At 40.6% G+C, this 25362-nt stretch overlaps 1 protein-coding gene across 4 annotated transcripts in view; it reads left to right on the top strand.

The window, feature by feature from the left end:
* rnf24 (ring finger protein 24) overlaps positions 1–25362 on the top strand; it is an 81096-nt gene that overhangs the window by 30005 nt on the left and 25729 nt on the right. For 3 of the 4 annotated variants that reach the window (XR_009654330.1, XM_060917179.1, XM_060917180.1), the window contains exons 3-5: positions 6158–6200; positions 7342–7383; positions 17185–17264. Coding sequence is in view for 3 of the 4 variants with exons in the window: in XM_060917179.1 (XP_060773162.1) it covers positions 6158–6200; positions 7342–7383; positions 17185–17264 (165 nt within the window). In the remaining variant the exon portion in view is untranslated. Of the gene's footprint in view, positions 1–6157; positions 6201–7341; positions 7384–17184; positions 17265–18964; positions 19077–25362 lie in introns of those variants that run through there. The other variant, XM_060917181.1, reaches the window with a different exon arrangement.

Below are 25362 nucleotides of genomic sequence, written 5' to 3'. Positions count from 1 at the left end.
AGCTGCTGTGAAGAAAACCTGCTGCAAGCTTATAAACTGAGGAAACAATGGGAACTCATTAACACAGTTACAGTTTACAGTTTTCCTTGGAAAAGGTGGACTGTTTTTCCATCATAAAACAAACAGGGCATCTAATAAACACCCAACGTGGATTTGCAGATCGCAGTTGAAGGACTGTGACATGTACATCTCCAGGAGTTGGGAGTTATAATGATGGAAAAACATGCTTTTCAAAAAAATATTAGCATCAGTGATCTGAGGAAAAATCAACTGGTTTACTCACGAAGCTAATGCTAACAAGCGATTAAAAAATAAAAAATAAAAAAACAACAACAAAAAAAACCTGAACATTTTGGCTTTAGTCCAAATCGTAAACTGTTGAAAATTGCAGTTTGAAACTACCAATGAGCATAATGTTTAAGAATGCTAGTTTTAAAACCTTTTCCTTGATCCAAAAAATTTGATTAGCTCCTTTAATTGATCAGGTTGGCAAAGAAGATTGGAATTTTTCTTTAGAAAAGCTGTGTGAACCTGAGCAAAGAATGAATTTCACAAGAAACAATACACAAGATCCTCTTGAGCTAATTCTAAAGAAACTGTCTTTAGTTATCTGAAAGCATGTTATCTATCTCCAGGAGTTAAAATTTTTTAATTTGTATTGTTTTTACTGGGTGCCACGGTGGTGTAGTGGTTAGCACTGTCGCCTCACAGCAAGAAGGTTCTGGGTTTGAGCCCAGCGGCCGGCGAGGGCCTTTCTGTGTGGAGTTTGCATGTTCTCCCCGTGTCTGCGTGGGTTTCCTCTGGGTGCTCCGGTTTCCCCCAAAGACATGCGGGTTAAGCTAATTGATGGCTCTAAATTGAATGTGAGTGTCAATGGTTGTTTGTCTATGTGTCAGCCCTGTGATGACCTGGCGACTTGTCCAGGGTGTACCCCGCCTCTCGCCCATAGTCAGCTGGGATAGGCTCCAGCTTGCACGCGACCCTGCACGGGGTAAGCGGCTACAGATAATGGATGGATTATTTTTACTCCATGCTCCATTAGTTTGGCTCTTAAATTGGTCGAAATGTGGCTTGATTGTTGAAAGGTTCCTCCAGAAACATGATAGAGGAAAAGATTGAACTGTGGATTAAGCAGCAAGTGTTAAGAATGAAACGACATGAAGGAAGAAGAAGGAGGAGGAGGTGTGTGGTGCAGAGAGAAGCTAACTGGTCTTTGGCAGGAAAGAAAGTGCTGGCAGGTGGTGTTCATCTGCAAAGAGAAAGAACAAGGTTCTTTGATCACCTTTACTTTGAAGACATCGATGACTTTGAACAGCGGAATCATGTGGTAATCAATCCTGCGCTCAGGAAGGAAAATGGAGATAAATAGGTGTTTTATTTTTGAGTTGAGTTGATGTGATCAGTTCTGGGTGGTTTTGTTACTTCAAAGAATGTTTTCTTTAATTTTGTTCTATTTTGGCACGTTCTGCAATGGGAAAATGACCTGATGGTTCTTCAACGTTGAAAACTGGAAAGTCTGAAACATTTAGATAAATTAGCATGACTTTCCATCCATTTTGCATGTTAACATGGATGTCATTCTGTGGTATTTAAATCATTTTGTGAATGTAGATGTGGTTTGTCCTTAAGCGTGAGAAGGTCAAACAGAACAATGTGGAGAAGCTTGAAACAACTCCTGGTTTAATAATCTCAAAGAAAGAAAGAAAGAAAGAAAGAAAGAAAGACTGACTCCCATTGATAAGATCCGTCATGTTTTTCTTTCCAAAAGGCTCTTCAAAGCATTGTGTGCTCAGCAGCGTAATGAATAGCTTCACGCTTGTGCAGTCACGACCTGCACCGGCTTTAGCCTTGAGGATGCTACATCATGCCTTCATCGTTTTCACTACTTCATGCTCAGCAGATTTTTTTTTTCCTGAGAAGCAACAAAGAGACTGAAGTTCAAGAAATTCAGAATGAACACATTCCAGAAACATAGATATTAAATGACAGTACATGCAGTTCAAATTCAAGACATATTTGGAGATATATATGACATGATGTGATATGAATACTTACTGTACATGACAGCAGATAGCAGCTTAGCATCATCATCACACACTCAGCTCAAATACTCACATTTAACTTGTACTAAAGTTGTGTGTAAATGCTTTCGCCAATCCTAACTGAAATTCCTGAAATTACAAGTTTCATCGATTTTCTTCTGACTCATATGTGGATATTGATGAACACCAACCAACCAGCTTTAGCCATGCCCATAAAAGGCAGTAAAAGGCCAAGCTCACTGATGCCCCTTTTGACCAACAGGGAACGGGTTTGGTTCTGATTCATGCATCAAATTTAGAACCGTTCAGAGTATTTTGACCAAAAATAAATTGGTTCATCAGCTGGGAACCAAACTCTAGATGGTTTGTCCAGTGAGAACCATGACAACATCAGTGGGCATGTCATTGGTTTGGAGAAGAAGCAGAGAGCAGCAACAGAAAAGGATACATCTACAGAAAAAAAATGGATTAAAAACAAATATCTGCAATCACAGAACAAAAGCTCAGCGGTAATCAGTGCGCACCTCCATCTTGCTATGACTGTTTACTCCTGTTGTGAATTGTGCCACGTCCTCCGCTCATGACACATCCTTGATTACAAAGGTTCCACTTAAAACTGGTGAAAACATGGGCTGGTTTGCGAGCCGGCACCAAGGTTCAAAGAATCCTGAGTGGGACCAGTTCAAGAACCCATTCGTTATTGGTTGAAAAAGGGTATGAGAGATGAAACCTCTCATTTTGCAGATTTGAAAGGACTCTTAATGGCCTTAAACTACAAGTTGGCCTAGTGGTTAGCGTGTCCGCCTCTTGACTGGAAGATCGTGAGTTCTACTTGTGGTTGGGTCGTGTCAAAGACCATCATAAAAATGGTACCTACAGCCATCTGGCGAGGCGCCATAATACAGATGTGAGTCTGGAGTCAAACTCTTGTTGTTACCAGAGGACCCCCCACACACACACTGTAACCCCAGCTATGTAATAGGTGAGAAGCCGACGGCTATGAAATGGAGATCAGCAATGTGGCATGGGAGGGACTTTGATTTGATTTGATAATGATCCTAAAACTTTTTGACAGCTTCAGTTTTTGGTTACTCTTCAATACTGGTACCAAGAGGAAATAAAGCTTTTGGGGCATGGCTTAGAGGACTATTTATCGATGATTGGTTGTGTACACATCATCTCACACTTCCACGTTGTGCCAATTTGCACACCTCAACACAAAAAGAATGAATGGGTTAGTGTTTGTACCTTTCCTTAGGAATTTATTTGGATGAAATCTGTCCACATCACCTTTGGAATTCATTGACATTTTTCATTGGATGAAGGCTTGAACAAACAAATAAATAGATAAATATCACAAATTTTAAAAAGCACCACCATGCAAAAGAGTTTAAGAGCAAAAAAGAAGCGCACTGAGGGGGGTTCAATGAAACATCATATACATGAAGCACTTCAACTGTAAAAATGGATTTTCCTTTGCCAGTTGGCCAAATACGCAATATCAGTCCAAGATCTCGCTTTCTTCACGGCTTTCATAAATTCACACTGCTCCACCCCAGTCGGATGACATGAAACATGTCGCGAGTCACCATTTTAAAAGGTGCCAAAAATAGCAGCCTCGTGGCTCACACAATGCAGGGAAGTGGCCTTCTTATTAGAGCATCTTCTTGGATTGTTTAGGATTACACAACTTCATGTCACCTCCACCTGAAAGTGTTTCCTGACACGTCTTCTGAGCACGCACGCTACGTGGAGCACGAGCGAGTCGTGAGCTCACATTGATACACCAAATGTCCCATGATTCATCCTACACACAGTGATGCAAGGATAAACGTTGCAGCTATTTACCAAAGACGGCACACACACATGCGAAAGTGCTTCCAGGCCTTGAAAACACAAACAGCAGCCTCGTGTTTATCTTCTGCAGATATTCTAAAGGAGAGAAAATGAAAATGAATGACATTGCTCACATGGCATGCCAGGAGCTCAGTGAGAGTATTGTTCCAGGCCATTTTAGAAAATAACTGAAACGCAGATGTGAAAGGAAAAAGCTTCTTTAAAAGTAGACGGCCTTTCGATTTCATAAAACCGGTGAAATTTAGTTCCCTCTGATATTTAGTCATTGTGATATTTGTTTATTTCTGTAATATCTAAAAAAAAACAGGCCATTCTGTGGCTGGGAAGTTATTTAATTTGAGGGGATTCCTGAGCAAATAATGTGCATGAAATCGCTCACTTCGCGCAGTCAAGCAGACAGAAGAAGTCCATGTGTGCATGCGCAGGTTTACCCTTCGGCATCATCTTCTTCTTCTTCTTCTTCTTCTCTTGGGTTTTACAGCAGCTGGCATCCCGTGTTGCATTACTGCCATCTACAGGTTTACCTTGACCATGCACTGACAGTTACATCATTCTGTCGCTAAACAAACAGCTGATCACACCGAGGTGCTCGCTGACCGCTGATATTTATTAGTTTGGTCCTGCGTTTCCTTTCCTTTGCAACATAATGTCTTTTCTTATCACTTTCCGTTACTGTAGTCTGTCTTTCACGTTTCATTCACGTCCTCCATTTTCTTTTCCTGTTTCAAATTTGTATCCCACAATGCCTTTCACGAACGGGGAAAGCCCACCACGTGATGCATGATGTAGTCTCTTGGATTGCGTCATGGTGAAGCAAGAAATAATAGTGGAGTTATTCTGGGTGCTCAGGCTGTAGCTTTCCAAACAGGTTCTCCCAGAAACTAGAAGGACTGTCTATCCTTGTAGGGTTTTAGATTAGATTTTTCATGATATCCTATTGAGACAAACCCAAAAAATGATCTAAGGGTGTAACTGTGAGCTAATAGTCTTGGCCTAAATGCTCGAGTCCATACCCAGGTCAAATTTATGTTCATTTAGATGAATTCCTGAATCTGAATTATGACTTAATTGCGCAATTCAGCAGGTTTGCAAAATGGTAGGCACTATGTTCTTCAATTTGCTGGGTTTTTGTTTGTTTGTTTTATTATTTTCCTTTAGTGCCGACATTCAAGCAGTGAAGAACAGTGCTTTTTGGACGCATGTCATGTCATTGTGCAGGAATACTTGCATCTGATTAAACTCTTTGTATTTTTATTTTACAATGCAAGCACTGAAATGCTGAGCTAATTCCAGCACTTCAGTTCCAAGAATCTCAAGTATAAGTTCCTCTGCCTCCTCCTCTGACCGTAACAACCCTTTCCCGACAATCACTAACCTTGAAACAGGAAGTAACATGACAAGTTGAACCAATCACATCACGCAGTATGGGGTGCTGAGATTGGACAGTTTCCACATTGGTTGAAGCAAACCCCAGACCACCAGTTTGAAGAGCTTTCACACCCAACAATTATATCAAACTCTCTGGGCTCAAATGACCCTGAATCTGGAAGATAATACGAATGTGAACATGATCTGATGCTAGATTTTGGACCCCATTAGCTGCTCTGAACCAGCCTTTACTGGAACGACTACATTGTCTGAAATTCAACACTTCCCAGCTAGCGCTCAGACCCGATATGGAAGTCCAAGCATCCAAGCAAGTATACACAGCCACTTTTGCCAACACCCATTTGTTACAGTATATTGATAAATCATGATGCTTGTGTGAGAGGGAGTGGGTATGTGAGTGGAAAATTACTGGAGCCTAAAACTTTCATTACAAAAACAACAAGCAGGTTTTTGGATGACAGCATGGTGGACTCAATTTTTTTTTTTTTAATAACACAAAAGTGATGTAAGTCACATGATACAGCCTTCACACTCAAACCAATTCAACACCTTTGGGAGATTGTGGCACGATGTCTTTCAGACCATCATCAAAACTGAGATGTTGATATTACTAATATATTAACATTTTGTTGTTTTTTCCATTAATTTGTTACTGTATATCAGATATTATTTGCAGCTAAAATGAAGTGCTGTTTTTGCTCTTAGTGGATGCAATTTTATTTATTTACCCTTCACCCTTACACCACCTCAATTTTTTTTATTTAATATTGCCAAACAGGACATATTTCCTTTGTCCGTTTTTTTTTTTTTTAAATGTCTGCTGTTTTAAATTAGTGACTGATGAAAAATGTTTCGTTTGGGTTCCGCAGGTTACGACACCAAGCACACAAGGAGCTCTACGCATATAAACAGGTATTTAGTGACTACTTGCATTATAAACCGTTATTTAAATGGGCATTCTGGCTGTTGAAATGCTTATTTTGGCCTGTTCCAAAAGTTAGTTACCCCCCCCTCCCCCCCCATGATTAAATTGAGTTTGCAGTCCTTTCAGCAGTTTATATTACTATAGGATAAAAGCAAAGTGGCGTATGAGCTGGATTTGGAAGATCAACATTCTTTCTTTCTTTCTTTCTCTCTCTCTCTCTCACCACCACTCCACAGACGAACATGAAGCACTTTTTTTACACATACAAACTTATTCAGTCAGTACTTACATAAAACAACAGAGAGAGAGAGAGAGAGAGAGAGAGAGAGAGAGAGAGCGAGCTATGAAGTAGAAACATGGAAAAGATGGTGTTATTCTTTTTTTGAGTTATTTATTTTTGGAATTTCCATTGGATTTTTATTTTTCTCTAATTTATTTCCCTTTTGCTGTTTAATTTTATTTTACTTTTTTCAGCCCTTTGAGCTGAATTTCAGTGTATGAAAGGTGCTCTATATTATTATTATAATTATTATTGATTGAAAGCTGTGAGAATAATGTGCATAATTCTGTTACATAATTAGAAACACTTTGCCAATGACATTAAAACCCGCACACACAAATAAATCTGAGTAATCTGTAAAGCTGAGCCGTGTTGGTTCTTCGAATCTAATTATACGCAAAGTGACAGCTTTAAGTCGACAGCCTGCTTCCTACTCACTCAGGCCCTGATCTACTGAATGATTTTGCACTTATTAAAACACATAATAATTAATAATACACACAAACAATGTGAATGCTGCTTTATTAACAGAGACAGTGCAGAATTTGATTTTCATTTTCACACGAGCAGAACAGCATCTTGCCCATTTTTCTTTTTTTTTTTAAACCATGATGAATGTGCAATACTTAAATAGAGGGCGGAATCAATTCAAATAATTCATTTCACCCTTGCAGTCTGATTTACCGCAACCTGAGAGTCACTTTTGTATCATCTAAGCTAGCTTGCTAGTTTGCTTGCGAGCCAATGTTACAATAACTTAGTTAATGTAAACACATTAGTGAACTATTCTGTTCTTGGAAAATTAACCAAGTGAAACTGAGTGGCTTTTTTTCCTCATCTATTTCCAGGTGATTCAGAAGGAAAAGGTCAAAGAGCTAAATCTGCATGAGGTAAGCACCCTTACATTCACATCTTTACTTTTCAGAATTTCAGAATCCAGTGTTGGTTTTATTTGCTTGGTGATGGTTCACTGAGTTACCGTGGTAACAGTAAACCGTGGGGTAAACAGCAAACAGTAAACTGTGGGTGGCACGGTGGTGTAAGTAGTTAGCACGGTTGCCTCATAACAAGAAGGTTCTGGGTTCAAGTCCAGCAGCTGACGAGGGCCAGAATGTGTGGAGTTTGCATGTTCTCCCCGTGGGTTTCCTCTGGGTGCTCTGGTTTCCCCCACAGTTCAAAGACATACGGTCAGGTTAATATGGGACGGCCTTGAGCGAGGCACCTAACTCCCAACTGCTCCCTGAGTGCTGTTAGCATGGCTGCCCACTGCTCTGGGTATGTGTGTGTGCTCATTGCTCACATGTGTGTTTGCTGCTGCAGAGAGAAACGAAGAAAGTTCTTCTTAAAGAATTGTTCAACACCAATATTTTTTTATCGATTTCCTGCAAATTATAGCAAGGTGCTAATATTTCCACATATGAATGTAATTAAACTTTTAAAAGTGCTAGGTGATGGGATGTTATACATGATAAGCGCATTTAAAAGAAAAAAACGACAATCATATCCTTCACCACTGCTGAACTGCCCTCTGTTCTATGTCCTTCATGTTCTTTTGTTTGTTTTGCCATGTGCTTTGTTTTTTCATCTGGTCCTGTCTGTACCTCTGTCCTGTCATTGGTTTGTGCTCCTAATGTGTGCGCCTGTTCCGTGTTTTGTCCGTAATTAGTTTGTGTATTCATGCCCTGCTGTTTCTTTGTCTAAATGCAAAGTCTTCCAAGTCTCATAGTGCATATTTGTATGGTTAAATACTGTGTCTTGGATTCCTGTTTATATGTACATCCCACTTTATTGATTGACTTTTTTTTTTGCCTGTTTGGGTTTGTGGATTCGCTCCAAATAAAGAACATGCTTGGGTTCATGCACTTGCATCCTGCCTCCTAGTACCATGCAATACATAATGAAATTGTTTTGCTAACATATAGTACTGTACAGGGCGGCACGGTGGTGTAGTGGTTAGCGCTGTCGCCTCACAGCAAGAAGGTCCTGGGTTCGAGCCCCGGGGCCGGCGAGGGCCTTTCTGTGTGGAGTTTGCATGTTCTCCCCGTGTCCGCGTGGGTTTCCTCCGGGTGCTCCGGTTTCCCCCACAGTCCAAAGACATGCAGGTTAGGTTAACTGGTGACTCTAAATTGACCGTAGGTGTGAATGTGAGTGTGAATGGTTGTCTGTGTCTATGTGTCAGCCCTGTGATGACCTGGCGACTTGTCCAGGGTGTACCCCGCCTTTCGCCCATAGTCAGCTGGGATAGGCTCCAGCTTGCCTGCGACCCTGTAGAAGGATAAAGCGGCTAGAGATAATGAGATGAGATGAGATAGTACTGTACAAAAGTCTTCAGCACATGTAAAGAAATGCTGTAGGCCAAAAATGGCTTAAAAAATAATGAAATGAAATGTTTCAACATTAAAAACAAACTCACACTCGGTTCTTCATTTTGCACCAAAACCCAGTAGCATTCATTATGTTTTCTTTTTTAATCTGATAAGTGCTCTCTTATGGAATATGCTGCTCAGATACAAACTTTTTTTTTTCTTTTTCCTGTAATATTTAATTTTGTGCTGGAAAACAAACGTTTGGAACTCTACAATGTTTTTGTACTGACTCGATAATGTAGAAGTCATAAAATACAAACCTGTAACAAAGTTTGTATGAAAAAAAGGGTGCCGAAGACTTTCGCACAGTACTGTGGTTTTAAAGCACTGACAATTTTTTTAAATATATCTTCAAATATTATTCATTGTGATGTCATTAGGAAGGAGAGAAATACAGGGTTACAGTCCATCATGGAACTGATGTTTTGAAAAATCCTCCATTTTGTTGAAGTTTATTGCACTCGCTCGAGTGTATCACTACATTGGCCAACCATAATGATATTCAAGCCTTCCTTTTACAAGCTGTCTCTCCATAAAAAGCCCCCCAAAACAGCAACACAGCTGCAAAAGTGATCCGTTCGAGTCGTATGATGGTGTTGATGAAGGTTGTGTTGCTTGAAGATCTGAGAACAGCTTGTGAATATGCAGATTGCTTACAGAGAAAGGCTAAAAATACTTGCATGTTCTAGGGCTTGCTCACTTCCAAACATGTGATCTTATGGGTAAAATAGGAGATGGGATCCTGTAAGCTCATACTCAGGTATTTGTCAGTACAGTTTGGTATAAGCCATGATTGATTTGGTGTTGAAGGGCTTTATTTTTGGGGGGAACTTTGGCTTGTCACTGGATAAGTGTAGAGATTGGCTCGGCTTTGTATATTTGTGAAGGAAACATGGAGCCATGATTAGGCTTTTAGTTTTAGTCTCAAACACACACAGATTATGATTGCAAACAGTCAAAAGTAGCGTGAGTGCTGGTTCCATGTTTATCCACCAAAAAAAAAAAAAGGATGGTTATCATTTTGCCTCTATGACAACAATTGACTTTTGCAGTTGACTTGCTGACTTTAGGACTGCAGTTGTCGTGAACGGTTTTGCACTCGGGTTTCCGTTGGTGGGGGGTTTATAGCATCAACGAAGCTGACTTTATGTTAGAACTATTAATGTTATAGTCATGTTGTCTGTTGTTGCCCGGATGGGGATGGGTTCCCTTTTGAGTCTGGTTCCTCTCGAGGTTTCTTCCTCATGTCATCTGAGGGAGTTTTTCCTTGCCACCGTTGCCACAGGCGTGCTCATTGGGGATAGATTAGGGATAAAATTAGCTCATATTTTAAGTCGTTCAAATTCTGTACAGCTGCTTTGTGGCAATGTTTATTGTTAAAAGCGCTATACAAATAGACTTGACAACAATTCAAGTAATGTACACAGTTCAAGTTATTTATGTCAGGAATTAAATACTCCTTGTTCTGCTGTTATCGGAAAAGAATCAATAATATGATGGAGTGATGATGCAATGATGCTGAGTTACTGTTACCATTCCCAGTGATGACTGTTTTCATTCAACGTCTTGAAGTGTTTATTCCACTTATACCACCTTTATTTAAATAAAGCATGACACACAAGATTTTTGTCCATTCATGGTTACATTTATTCGCCGAAGGTGAAATTAATATCGGCTATTATTACACTACCGTTCAAAAGTTTGGGGTCACTTTGAAATGTCCTTATTTTTGAAAAAAAAGCACTGTTCTTTTCAATGAAGATCACTTTAAACTAATCAGAAATGCACTCTATACATTGCTAATGTGGTAAATGACTATTCTAGCTGCAAATGTCTGGTTTTTGGTGCAATATCTCCATAGGTGTATAGAGGCCCATTTCCAGCAACTCTCACTCCAGTGTTCTAATGGTACAATGTGTTTGCTCATTGCCTCAGAAGGCTAATGGATGATTAGAAAACCCTTGTACAATCATGTTAGCACAGCTGAAAACAGTTTAGCTCTTTAGAGAAGCTATAAAACTGACCTTCCTTTGAGCAGATTGAGTTTCTGGAGCATCACATTTGTGGGGTCGATTAAATGCTCAAAATGGCCAGAAAAATGTCTTGACTATATTGTCTATTTATTTTACAACTTATGGTGGTAAATAAAAGTGTGACTTTTCATGGAAAACACAAAATTGTCTGGGTGACCCCAAACTTTTGAACGGTAGTGTATATGTACAGGACACTTGTTCAATGGAATAAAAACGTGTTCTATTCCCTTCTAGCGTGTTTCATTCATTTGGTTAGATAGCATGCAATATTGTTAGCATATCACTTATCATATATTACATCATTATATATTACATCACTCTACTCAATGGAGAATGAGCATTGAATATGGTGTATGATATCATATGGTTGTCAAGACAACATGACGTCACATGTCAGAGCTGATGCAAATATTCAATGAGAAAGTTTTCTGCTGCACATGCACAGAAGCATTTCTTTGTTCACCAGGAAAGAGAAAGACATGTTGAACACTGGAAAGGCTACCAGAAGTTCATTAGATATTCTTCACACATATTTACAAGAGAAAAACATACCAACGGACATCGAAAAACTGGAAAAGAGGCACGTTTGAGTCATCAAATTTCCACGCTAGCGAGCGACTGTGACAATTTGTAAACAAACATGGCCACCAGGTTTGCTTCGTTAAATATGGAAGATTTTGAGAGAATTTTGAAAGAGAAAGATGCATTGAACACCTGAAAGGATGTGTATGTATAATAATATTATTAGCTGGCTTTTTTCGTGGTATATCAGATACAATGGTGCTTGAAAGTTTGTGAACCCTTTAGAATTTTCTATATTTCTGCATAAATGTGACCTAAAACATCAGATTTTCACACAAGTCCTAAAAGTAGATAAAGAGAACCCAGTTAAACAAATGAGACAAAAATATTATACTTGGTCATTTATTTATTGAGGAAAATGATCCAATATTACATATCTGTGAGTGGCAAAACCTTTGCTTTCAGTATCTGGTGTGACCCCCTTGTGCAGCAGTAACTGCAACTAAACGTTTCCGTTAACTGTTGATCAGTCCTGCACACTGGCCTGGAGGAATTTTAGCCCAATCTTCCGTACAGAACAGCTTCAACTCTGGGATGTTGGTGGGTTTTCTCACATGAACTGCTCGGTTCAGGTCCTTCCACAACATTTCGATTGGATTAAGGTCAGGACTTTGACTTGGCCGTTCCAAAACATTAACTTTATTCTTCTTTAACCATTCTTTGGTAGAACGACTTGTGTGCTTAGGTTCGTTGTCTTGCTGCATGACCCACCTTCTCTTGAGATTCAGTTCATGGACAGATGTCCTGACATTTTCCTTTAGAATTTGCTGGTATAATTCAGAATCCATTGTTCCATAAATGATGGCAAGACGTCCTGGCCCAGATGCAGCAAAACAGGCCCAAACCATGATACTACCACCACCATGTTTCATGGATGGGATAAGGTTCATATGCTGGAATGCAGTGTTTTCCTTTCTCCAAACATAACGCTTCTCATTTAAACCAGAAAGTTCTATTTTGGTCTCATCCATCCACAAAACATTTTTCCAATAGCCTTCTGGTTTGTCTACATGATCTTTAGCAAACTGCAGACGAGAAGCAACGTTCTCTTTGGAAGGCAGTGGCTTTCTCCGTGCAACCCTGCCATGCACACTATTGTTGTTCAGTGTTCTCCTGATGGTGGACTCATGAACATTAACATTAGCCAATGTGAGAGAGGCCTTCAGTTGCTTAGAAGTTACCCTGGGGTCCTTTGTGACCTCGCTGACTATTATACGCCTTGCTCTTAGGCTACGTTTACACTAGACCGTATCTATCTCGTTTTCTTCGCGGATGCACTGTCCGTTTACATTAAACCGCCTGGAAACGCCTGGAAACGGGAATCCGCCAGCGTCCACGTATTCAATCCAGATCGTGTCAGCTCCGGTGCTGTGTAAACATTCAAAATACGCAGATACGCTGTGCTGAGCTATAGCTGGCATCTCATTGGACAACGTCACTGTGACATCCACCTTCCTGATTCGTTGGCGTTGGTCATGTGACGCGACTGCTGAAAAATGGCACGGACTTCCGCCTTGTATCACCTTTCATTAAAGAGTATAAAAGTATGAAAATACTGCAAATACTGATGCAAATACTGCCCATTGTGTAGTTATGATTGTCTTTAGGCTTGCCATCCTTCCACTTGCAAGTAGTAAGTGATATGCGCTGGGATCTCACACACAGCGGCTCAGTCCCGAATCGTGGCTTGTGCACTTCACTCGCGCGCTGTGTGAGCTGCGCAGGGCCGGAGTGCGCACCCTCCAGAAGGCACTCGCTGTTCAGGGCGGAGTGATTTGGAGCGCAGGATGTCTGCGGAGCCGAGCGTATCCACGTATTGGCGTTGCTGTGTGCACGGCTAATGGTTTTAGTGTAAACGCGAATCGTTTTAGAACGTTAATCTGATGATCCGCTGATTCGACGTAATGTAAACGCAGCCTTAGAGTGATCTTTGTTGGTCGACCACTGCTGGAGAGGGTAACAATGGTCTTGAATTTCCTCCATTTGTATACAATCTGTCTGACTGTGGATTGGTGGAGTCCAAACTCTTTAGAGATGGTTTTGTAACCTTTTCCAGCCTGATGAGCATCAACAACACTTTTTCTGAGGTCCTCAGAAATCTCCTTTGTTCGTGCCATGATACACTTCCACAAACATGTGTTGTGAAGATCAGACTTTGATAGATCCCTGTTCTTTAAATAAAACAGGGTGCCCACTCACACCTGATTGTCATCCCACTGATTGAAAACACCTGACTCTAATTTCACCTTCAAATTAACTGCTAATCCTAGAGGTTCACATACTTTTGCCACTCACAGGTATGTAATATTGGATCATTTTCCTCAATAAATAAATGACCAAGTATAATATTTTTGTCTCATTTGTTTAACTGGGTTCTCTTTATCTACTTTTAGGACTTGTGTGAAAATCTGATGATGTTTTAGGTCATATTTACGCAGAAATATAGAGAATTCTAAAGGGTTCACAAACTTTCAAGCACCACTGTATATTCCATTCAGCTACTCGTCTTTGACTCATTCAATATCATGCAAGCTGAGTGGAATAGATCTGATACACCACTCAACGCCAGTCAATATTATTTAAATAATCGCCGAGATGAAGTCAAGTCAATGTTCACTGAGCCTGAGGCAGATAATTGCTTGAATATAAATACACGTGATTATTTTGAAAAATCATATTAAAAAAATTTATTTCAAACTTCAAAAGCAGCATGCATATGTAATAATGGCGCAGCACAGACCTGTGTCACTTATCTACGCTGAGTCACATAAAATACTTTGTTTTGAAATAGATAAAATAAATCACAATTCCATCTTACCTTTCAATCATTTTAGACCAAACTTCATAGCATCTTTAGTGCTTTTAGAAGCTGCATTTTATTTCATTATTTTTAATTCTTCCTCACTTATGCCAAGTTGCTCGAGGTGATTATCGAGAAATAGTCTAATTTTGCGACCAATCAGCATGCATAATTTCCTGTAATCACCTCCATATTTATAGTAATTACATTTATTGACCAAGAAACAAGTTCATTCCTGTTCTCGCTTGTCTTATAGCTGCTATACAGTCATTCCTTCACCAACTTCTGTTTTTTTTTTATTTCTGTTAAAGTTAGAGCTTTATCTCTGATTGTTACAAAGTGCTAACACTGGAGACTCCTTCTGTTATAAATAAATAAATACATCTTCAAGAAAACACCTTTTTCATACATTTATGGTATGTGAATAAGTTGTCTGTGTTGGATTAAAAATTATTTGTTAAAATGAAAAATTTGTTGTGATACATCCAGAAATCAGTGATCTTTAGAAGAGCTAACCATTTTAGATAAGACTTTATTGTCATTGTAGTTACACAACAAAACTTTGTTTGATAGCACAAAAAGAAAAAGCAGTAATGTAAAAAAATCATCATAATAAAATACAAGAAAAAGTATGTGGGGGGGCATGCAGTAGAAGCAGATATTGAACAGATTGTTACTGTGCAATATCTGCATTTTATGATTATTTTATTATCCATCCATCCAGCCATTATCTGTAGCCACTTTATCCTGTTCCGTAACCTCTTATCCTGTGCAGGGTCGCAGGCAAGCTGGAGCCTATCCCAGCTGACTATGGGCAAGAGGCGGGGTACACCCTGGACAAGTCGCCAGGTCATCACAGGGCTGACACATAGACACAGACAACCATTCACACTCACATTCACACCTACGGTCAATTTAGAGCCACCAATTAGCCTAACCAACATGTCTTTGGACTGTGGGGGAAACCGGAGCACCCGGAGGAAACCCACGCGGACACGGGGAGAACATGCAAACTCCACACAGAAAGGCCCTCGCCGGCTGCTGGGCTCGAACCCAGGATCTTCTTGCTGTGAGGCGACAGTGCTAACCACTACACCACCGCAAATATTTTATTATTTTTATTAATTATATTTTTATTGATTCGACAAGGGGCGGCACGCTGGTGTAGTGGTTAGCGCTGTCACCTCACAGCAAGAAGGTCTGGGTTCGAGCCCCGTGGCCGGCGAGGGCCTTTCTGTGCGGAGTTTGCATGTTCTCCCTGTGTCCGCGTGGGTTTCCTCCGGGTGCTCCGGTTTCCCCCACAGTCCAAAGACATGCAGGTTAGGTTAACTGGTGACTCTAAATTGACCGTAGGTGTGAATGTGAGTGTGAATGGTTGTCTGTGTCTATGTGTCAGCCCTGTGATGACCTGGCGACTTGTCCAGGGTGTACCCTGCCTTTCGCCCGTAGTCAGCTGGGATAGGCTCCAGCTTGCCTGCGACCCTGTAGAACAGGATAAAGCGGCTACAGATAATGAGATGAGATGAGATGAGATGATTAGACAAGAACGGATGTGACATTTTGGTCAAATTTACCAAAATAAATGGTTGATTTTTTAAGAATTATGCTGCTTCCCCCAGCACCTTGGTGAAGATAAAAAACACATACTAGATCTTCTTCCCTCTGCTATATATAGCAAATATCTGGGATCTTTGCTGTGACTTGTTGGATGAATGCTAATGAAAGGCCAGCACTAATGCTCCAGTGTGAATTTCCCAGCCTCAGCTTAGCCTGAGTTCTGTTTGTTGAAACTAGAAACACTGAGTCATGGAGCTATCTATAATGAAAAACAGCAATTATTTGAATCGCTGAGCTACTATCATGATCCATGGGAAAAAAATCAGTCGCTAGGATGCACAAATCCTTGGAAAGACGCTTGCTGTTTATCTTATTGTTCAACTCTCTCTCCAGAGCACTTTATCTCCTTCTTATCTCACAGCAAGGACTTTTTTCTTTGAAGTGCTCATGCCATTGAGCTTTATAAAACTCTGAAATGCTTGATTGTTATTTCAGCTTTTCATTTCACACGGCTGCTATTTTGATCTCGCAGGCTTTCTGGGGTTCGTTGCTCAGAAATCAGCACTTGCGTGGTTTGGATTTATGCTAGCTGCCGAGTGTAGAAGAGACCCGCTGCCATCAGCACGTCAGCAGTTAACGTCATGTCTGTGAATAGAACGAATCTGAATAAACACCTGTTTTTCCTTTTTTTCCTGAATCTAAATTGGGTGGGTGTTAGATCACTAATGCACTGTGGTGCGTTAAGAAAATGACATAAAAAACATACCGACTTCAGAGCAAACCATGCTAATGTAGTAATGATTCACTTGAATAAAAGTAAAAGTTTTGATCAAGATAAGAGGAAACAAGTCATCAAATGATCTTTTTACCTGGCTACAACTGGCAAAGGAAAAAAAAAGTCATGCTAGCAGCCTTTTAAGCAGCTTTAGAGGGCTTGAGTAGCTTGCTAGATTTCTTTGCTAACTCGTCTAGCAGGCTAGCTCATGTGAATTCATACATAGATGTATCAAACAAATTACACGTTATTCTGAGCACCTTCATATATTTAGCACTCCTGAATGTCAGTGTGAAGTGTAATCCAGAGCTTTCATCCTGTAAAGCATTGAAAAATCTTGCTTGCTAGTCTCACGCACTTATTTAGCGACTTTTATACCATAATGTGTGTGATATACCTGATATTGAGTGTATGGTATTTAAAAATAAACAGTTGATGGTACAAGCAAAGCATCAATGACATCTAAAACCAACATGATCCTGAATGTTCTGGAAAGTTCCCTGCCGATGCTTTGGGAAATTGTGTCGAAGCAAAATATTTTATTCATTCAGTTCACAGTTCTTGTTTTCCGTCCACAGATCTGTGCCGTATGCTTGGAGGAGTTCAAGCAGAAGGACGAGCTGGGGATTTGCCCATGCAAACATGCCTTTCACAGGAAGTGAGTATCAGTGCATGCATCAGCGTTAAATATCATTAAAATATAAAATCCAGAAAAACAGCATTCCCATGTATGAATCAGATCAGGAGATTGTGAAAATCTGTTTATTTTAAACATACCTTTCTGGATGTGATCTCCATGATGATTTTAAGATAGCAGAGCGTGTCTCAATGCATTTATTTTCTTAGCTACATTCACCAGCCACTTTCTTAGGAACGCCCGAAGGAACAGTGTTGTTTTCTGCAGTTCTCTAATCAGCCAATCCCTTGACAGCACCACAATGCATCAAATCGTGCAGATAAAAGTTTCAAGAGCTTCAGTTAACGTTCACTTCAAACATCAGAATGGGAAAAATTGTGATCTCAAAGTGTGACTTTCTTTCACTGTGGCATGGGTGTTGGTTTGAGCCAGATGGACTGGTTTGAGTATTTCAGAAACTGCTGATCTCCTGGGGTTTTCACACCCAACAGTCTCTAGAGTTTACACAGAATGGTGCAAAAAACAAAAAAACATAAGGTAAGCAACAGTTCTGTGGGTGTAAACAAACACCTTGTTGATAAGAGAGGTCAGAGGAAAATGGCCAAATTGGGTCAAGCTTTTAGCCAGGAAGGATATAGTAACTCATATAATCACTCTTTACAACCGTGGTGAGCAGAAAAGCCTCTCAGCATGCAACAGCAGAAGAACACATTGGGTTCCAGTCCTGCAGCCAAGAACAGGAATCTTAGAATCAAGAACAAGTTCCTATTAAAGTGGCCGGTGAGTGTATTTTCCCAAAATAGCCATAAATTAATTCTCCATAAATGTGAACAAGGTGCATGAATGGGTTAAATAAAACTCTAGCAACTGACAGACTGTAAACTGACTGAGAGCTACATCAGTGTGATGTTAATAAAACAATTTCCACAGAACCTACATAGTATGAATTCCTGGCTGTGGTTCATGTGGATGTATGTGTCAAGCAGGAAGCTTCTAGAAATCAGCAGTTTGTAATGTATAAATAGGAGAAAGGTGTCTGCTGGCTCAGTGTCAGCTCCTCTCTCTCACCCCACCTCTCCGCAGAGTGTAAACGGACCCTGCAGTCCACCTCACTGGGGGTCTGGGAGAAGAAAGGGGTCTCATGCTCACATGCATGTTACAGTGGTATGCAAAAGTTTGGGCACCCCTGGTCAAAATTGCTGTTACTGTGAACAGTTAAGCAAGTTGAAGATGAAATGATCTCCAAAAGGCATAAAGTTAAAGATGACTCATTCCCTTTATATTTAAAGCAAAAGCAATTTTTTTTATTTTCATCTTTTACATTTTCAAAATGACAAAAAAAGGAAAAGGGCCCGAAGCAAAAGTTTGGGCACCCTGCATGGTTAGTACCTAGTAACACCCCCTTTGGCAAGTATCACAGCTTGTAAACACTTTTTGTAGCCAGCTAATAATCTTTCAGTTCTTACCTGGGGGATTTTTCACACATTTATCCTTGCAAAAGGCTTCCAGTTCTACAAGTTTCTTGGGCTGCCTTGCATGCACTGCTCTTTTGAGATCTATCCACAGATTTTCAATGATGTTTAGGTCAGGGGACTGTGAGGGCCAGGGCAAAACCTTCAGCTTGTGCCTCTTGAGGTATTCCATTGGAGATTTTGAGGTGTGTTTTGGATCATCATCTTATTGTAGGACCCATCCTCTTTTTAAATTCAACTTTTTTACAGATGGTGTGATGTTTGCGTCCAGAATTTGCTGGTATTTATTCGAATCCATGCTTCCCTCGACCAATGAAATGTGCCCTGTGCCACTGGCTGCAACACAACCCCAAAGCATGATCGATCCACACCCATGCTTCAGAGTTGGAGAGGTGTTCTTTTCCTAGAATTTGGCACCCTTTTTTCTCCAAACATACCTTTGCACATTGTGGCCAAAAAATTCGATTTTGATTTCATCAGTCCACAGGACTTGTTTCCAAAATGCATAAGGCTTATTTAGATGTTCATTTGCAAACTTCAGACGCTGAATTTTGTGGCTAGGACGCAGGAAAGGTTTTCTTCTGATGACTCTTCCATGAAGGTCATATTTGTTCAGGTGTCACTGCATAGTAGAAAAATGCACCACTACTCCAGGGTCTGCTAAATCTTTCTGAAGGTCTTTTGCAGTCAAACAGGGGTTTTTATTTGCCTTTCTAGCAATCCAACGAGCAGTTCTTTCAGAAAGTTTTCTTCATCTTCCAGACCTCACCTTGATCTCCACTGTTTCTGTTAACTGCTATTTCTTAATAACATTACAATCTGAGGAAACGGCTACCTGAAAACACTTTGCTACATTCTTGTAGCCTTCTCCTGCTTTGTGAGCATCAATTATTTTATTTTTCTGAATGCGAAGGAGTTGCTTAGAGGAGCCCATGGCTGTTGATTTTAGGGACAAGTTTGAGGAGTCAGAGAATTTATACAGCTTTGAAATCTGCATCATCTGACCTTTCCTAATGAAGAATTTGAACAAGCCACAGCTCAATAAGCTAATTAAGGTCTGGAACCTTGGTAAAAGTTACCTGAGAACTCAAATGTATTGGGGTGCCCAAACTTTCGCATGGTGTTCCTTTTCTTTTTTCACTCTCCAATTGTACAAAACAAAAATAATACACAAATCTTGCAGAAAACTCTGAAAAAAAATGTGTCGTCTTTACCTTTATGCTTTTTGGTGATCAGTTCATCTTCTGCTCACTTAACTATTCACAGTAACACACATTTTCAGTAAGGGTGCCCGAACTTTTGCATGCCATTGTATTTTGTTTTATAACATGCACATGCTTCTACCTTCAGATGTTCACCTCAGCATACACCTATACATACACCTCTACCTCTTTAAGTGTTCATAGTTATGTATTTGAAGCCCCAAGAAATTCTTTGTTTCGCTTTTAGTCACTTCATGAAAGCATTAAAACTTTGGAAGCCTTCATAAATTGAGATAATAAGTCATATTATTAAAATAATAAGTCAGAAATTTGAAATAATTCTGAATTGAGATGAGTCTGAAGTTTGAGATGATACATCAGAATTTTGAGATGATAAGTCTGAATCTTAAAATAAGTTGGAACCTTGACATAATAAGTAAGTTTTGAGGTTAAAAAAAAAATTGGAACTTTGAGGTAATACATCATAATATTGGGATAATAAGTCAGTCCCTTCAGATAATTCTAGATTTGAGATAATAAGTCAGAAGTTTGAGATGTCATAATTCTGAGATAATACATCAGAATTTTAAAATGTCAGCATTTTGTGATAATACATACTCAGTTCTTTACATACTGAGTACATACTGAGTTCTTTGCGCACTTCCTGGTTCCTGAGTTGTTTGCGCCGAGTCCTTTTTTCCCGCGAGTGCTGGCGTTAATTACTAATCTTTTTTAAAGTGCCATTCCACCATTGGATGTATTTTTTTGGCATAAAATACAATATATTTTATGACAACATGACTAGACAGAGAAATCTTTTAGCTTCAAAATGATATCTCAAACATAATTTTTTGACAACGACAAGTATGTTAATTTTGCGACCAAAGTCACCTACCCTTTTAATTTCCGCGCGGTAGTGAAACGTGATGTCATCGGCAGGTTCCCCTTCTTGTGTACCACGTCACGTGTGACGTGGCACAGATTATCAGCAATGGCGGATAGAACGCGATTGTCAGCTTCGGAAAAGAAGCAAAGGAAAATAGCAAGTGATGCCCAAAGGAGACGGTCGATGGTGAATATCGGCACAGCAATCGACAAGTGGAAATCGCGTTCTATCCGCCATTGCTGATAATCTGTGCCACGTCACACGTGACGTGGTACACAAGAAGGGGAACCTGCCGATGACATCACGTTTCACTACCACGCGGAAATTAAAAGGGTAGGTGACTTTGGTTGCAAAATTAATATACTTGTCGTTGTCAAAAAAATATATCATTTTGAAGCTAAAAGATTTCTCTGTCTAGTCATGTTGTCATAAAATATATTGTATTTTATGCCAAAGAATACATCCAATGGTGGAATGGCACTTTAACTTTTTTCTACAAATAATTTTCCAGTATCCTCTTCATTTTTATTGTACTGTCGCTTTCCTTTTTGTACTTTTCACTTTCGCTTTCCTTTTTCCGTTTTTTTCTTTCTCTTTTTTCGGAAGAACACCGAGACCGGAAGTTTTCTTTTTCTTTTTCTCTCCTCCTGTGTAAAGACCACAAGCGGAGGCCATCTACATCGGATCTGCTTTAATATCAACAGATCTTTGATTAAGGTACGTGAATCTTTTCATCATGGCACACCTTCAGCCTGTTCAGTGTGCTGAGTGCAGGATGTTTAGTCATTCTTCCTCCATCGCTAGCGATAGCTTTATTAGTGATAAGTGCAGATTAGTTAGCTCTCTGATGGAGAAGATTACAGTGTTAGAAGCGCGTATCCCGGCTTTAGAGAAGGTTAGTGAGTGTGAGAACAGTGTAGTTTCTGTAGGGGAAAGTCTGGATGCCCTAGGTGGAGTTAGTAATCCCCCAACTCCGGCATTAGAGCCCTTACAGCGGGGCGAAAGGGTGACAACTCGGCGGCATAAGTATAGAGCCAAAGCTACCGCTGAGGCTCGTCCACAGGAGCACCACTCCTCTCCGCGTCACGTGTCGAACAGGTTTGCTCTCCTTAGTGATGCACCCACTGAGAAACCTGAAAGAGCTCTGGTTATAGGGGACTCTATCATATGGCATGTTAAATTAGCTCAGCCTTTAGGGGCACCAGCAGCTTTAGTCAGGTGTATACCGGGAGCCAGGGTGCTGGATACAGCAGGTAATCTTAGGGTCCTAGGCAAGCACAGGTTCTCAAAGATAGTTATCCATGCAGGAGCTAATTATATACACCTTCATCAGTCTGAGGTTACTAAGAGTAACTTTGTAGAGGTGTTTAAATTAGCGAAGGCGATGTCCAATGCTGTAGTATGCTTTGGCCCCATCCCAATGCGGCATGGCGATGTAGCTTACAGCAGGTTATGGTCGCTGAACTGCTGGCTGTCCAGGTAGCACTCTGAAAACAGTGTGGGCTTTATAGATAATTGGGCTAATCTTGAGGGCACTGCGGGCCTGTTGGGGCGGGACGGTATCCATCCCACTCGGGAAGGTGCTGCTCTCATTTCCTGCAGCATAGGTCATAGTCTCAGGACAGGCCTAGTTAATTCCTGACAATCCAGAGCCAAGGCCAGGGAGCAGACGAACAGGCTAAACTGACTGTCTGCTAGCTGCACAGAGTCGTCACTCAGGGTTCACTACATCAAGACTGTGTCTGTTCCCCGAGCTAAACAAAAAGGTAGAAATATTCAGAGAGTTTGCTCCAGTAACCTAATCAATATAAAATTAGATTATACTGACTGTACAGCTGCTGCTAGCACCTTTGATCTAAAGGTGGGGCTATTAAATATTAGATCTCTTACATCTAAAGCGCTAATGGTTAATGAACTCATTACTGATCAGTAGTTTAATGTACTTTGTTTAACTGAAACATGGATTAAGCCAAATGAATATATAGCATTAAATGAAGCGAGTCCTCCTGGATACAGTTATATACACCAGCCTCGTCAAACTGGCAGAGGAGGAGGTGTTGCGGTTATTTATAATGATTATCTAGGTGTAACACAAAAACCTGGTTATAAATTTAACACATTTGAAGTTCTTCATACTCATATAATGTATGTAGCCTCGAAAAATAAGTCTACCCAGTTAATTCCATTGCTTATTATTTACAGGCCCCCGGGGCCATATTCTGAGTTTCTTTCTGAATTTGCAGATTTTATCTCAGATCTGGTTATTTCCTTAGACAAAGCTTTAGTTGTCGGAGATTTTAATATTCACTTTGATAACTCAGAAGACCCTTTAAAAACAGCATTTGTGTCCATTTTAGATTCAGTAGGGATTAATCAGAATGTCATAGGACTGACCCATAATGGTGGTCACACCCTTGATGTAATACTAACATTCAGGTTAAACGTAGACAATATAGTCATACTTCCACAGTCTGAAGTTATCTCAGCTCATTATCTCATCTCATTCAAACTATGTCTGAGTAATAATATAATATATATGCACCTCACCACGCTACTGTATTAAACGTACATTCACGTCAACTACTGCACAGAGCTTTATAAATGATCTCCCAGAGTTATCAACTTTGATTGGGTCACTGTCAGCCTGTCACGGAGTAGCACAGCTCAGGTGTAGGTCCACTCATAAATAAACTGGCTCCGCCACAGCAGCACTTTAGTGCAAGGTGTTTATTTTAAAAAGTGCACCCAAATAGTCCAACAGTGCAAAGGTCTCATCTCATCTCATTATCTGTAGCCGCTTTATCCTGTTCTACAGGGTCGCAGGCAAGCTGGAGCCTATCCCAGCTGACTACGGGCGAAAGGCGGGGTACACCCTGGACAAGTCGCCAGGTCATCACAGGGCTGACACATAGACACAGACAACCATTCACACTCACATTCACACCTACGGTCAATTTAGAGTCACCAGTTAACCTAACCTGCATGTCTTTGGACTGTGGGGGAAACCGGAGCACCCGGGGAGAACATGCAAACTCCACACAGAAAGGCCCTCGCCGGCCACGGGGCTCGAACCCGGACCTTCTTGCTGTGAGGCGACAGCGCTAACTACTACACCACCATGCCGCCCCAGTGCAAAGGTGAGGATTGCAAATAAAACAGGCCAGTAGCAAAATTTACTAAGAAAAAAAAAAACTAACACTAAAGAAAAAAAAGTACTTTCCTAAGGTAAGAAATCAAACACTAGAATATTCCAAAGCAATTCAGTTCAGTTTAAGTTACATCCAACAACTACAGCCGCAATCTGCATTACAATTGGTTACCTGAGCTGGTACTCTGTTGCTTCTCCCTCACTCTCTCTCCCACAGAATGATCAGGGTTAACATTTTAGGCTCTCAGCCCCTCCCCCAGGTCATACCATTACACAGTTTTAAAATAAATTACCACAAGTAAACGTTTTCAGACATAAATAACACCGCCATCAAATAGTTTATCAACAATACCCTGCATAAGCATCCATTTTCACAACAGTTTATCCCCCACAAACACTATTATTTCATTAGTTTGCAAAACACTCCTCAAAACTTGGTTTTGCCCGTACCCATGCTGCATTGCGCAGCCCTGACGCTACTGAATTAGCCCTCAGTTACTGCTGCTCGGGTTGGCCTGTCATGGCGGCACACAAGCCATTCAAACCTTCCCCAAACAAACGCCGACTGGACTAAAACTCCATGGAAAAGACGGACAAGACAGAAAAAAACTAAACACAAGACACAATCAACATTACCTAGACAGCTCAAACAGGTAAGTATATGTTTATTTTAGCGAGTTGTGTTTTTACCGCGGTAGGGAAAAAACACGAGTTTAACTGTATTTGCGTGTGGTCGCGTGTGCGTGTGTTTGTTCGCGTGTACTGTCGCATGTAGTGTTGTACTCACCGTGTGTGTGCGCTTTTGTTCTCATGTACTGTTGTTTGTTGCCGTGTGTGTGTGCTGCTACTAAAGTCAGGTGTGCAACCCTGCTGTAGTAACTAACTGGGAAAGGGAAAACAGACTTGAGGAGGAGCTAGACAGAGCCCTCTGTCACATTACCTCCCCCTTCTCCTAGATTGCAGAGCATCGGCAATCTGGACAGGTAGTCAGCCATCAGATTTTGTTTTCCCGCTTTATGACGGATCTGGAATCTATAAGGCTGTAACGCCAGATACTATCTTGTCACTTTGGCATTATGGTCCTTCATGGTCTGTATCCACATCAGGGCCCGATGGTCAGTATCCAGATCAAACTCTCTTCCTAGCAGATAATAGCGAAGGCTATCCAGTGCCCATTTAATTGCAAGACTTTCTTTTTCAATGGTGGAGTACCTTTGTTCCCTGGGCAGCATCTTCCGGCTGAGATAGAGGACTGGTCTTTCTTCTCCTGGCTTCCCTTGTGCCAGGACTGCCCCAATCCCCACAGATGAGGCATCAACCTGCACAAGAAATCGCTGAGTGAAGTCGGCACTTTGCAGAACAGGAGAGGAACACAGACATGTCTTCAGGGTAGTGAATGCTCTCTCACACT

The sequence above is a fragment of the Neoarius graeffei genome, chromosome 3 (genome assembly GCF_027579695.1).
Source record: "Neoarius graeffei isolate fNeoGra1 chromosome 3, fNeoGra1.pri, whole genome shotgun sequence".
Lineage (NCBI taxonomy): Eukaryota > Metazoa > Chordata > Actinopteri > Siluriformes > Ariidae > Neoarius > Neoarius graeffei.
The sequence above is the reverse complement of the archived record's forward strand: the minus strand, read 5'-3'. Positions and strand labels throughout refer to the sequence as shown.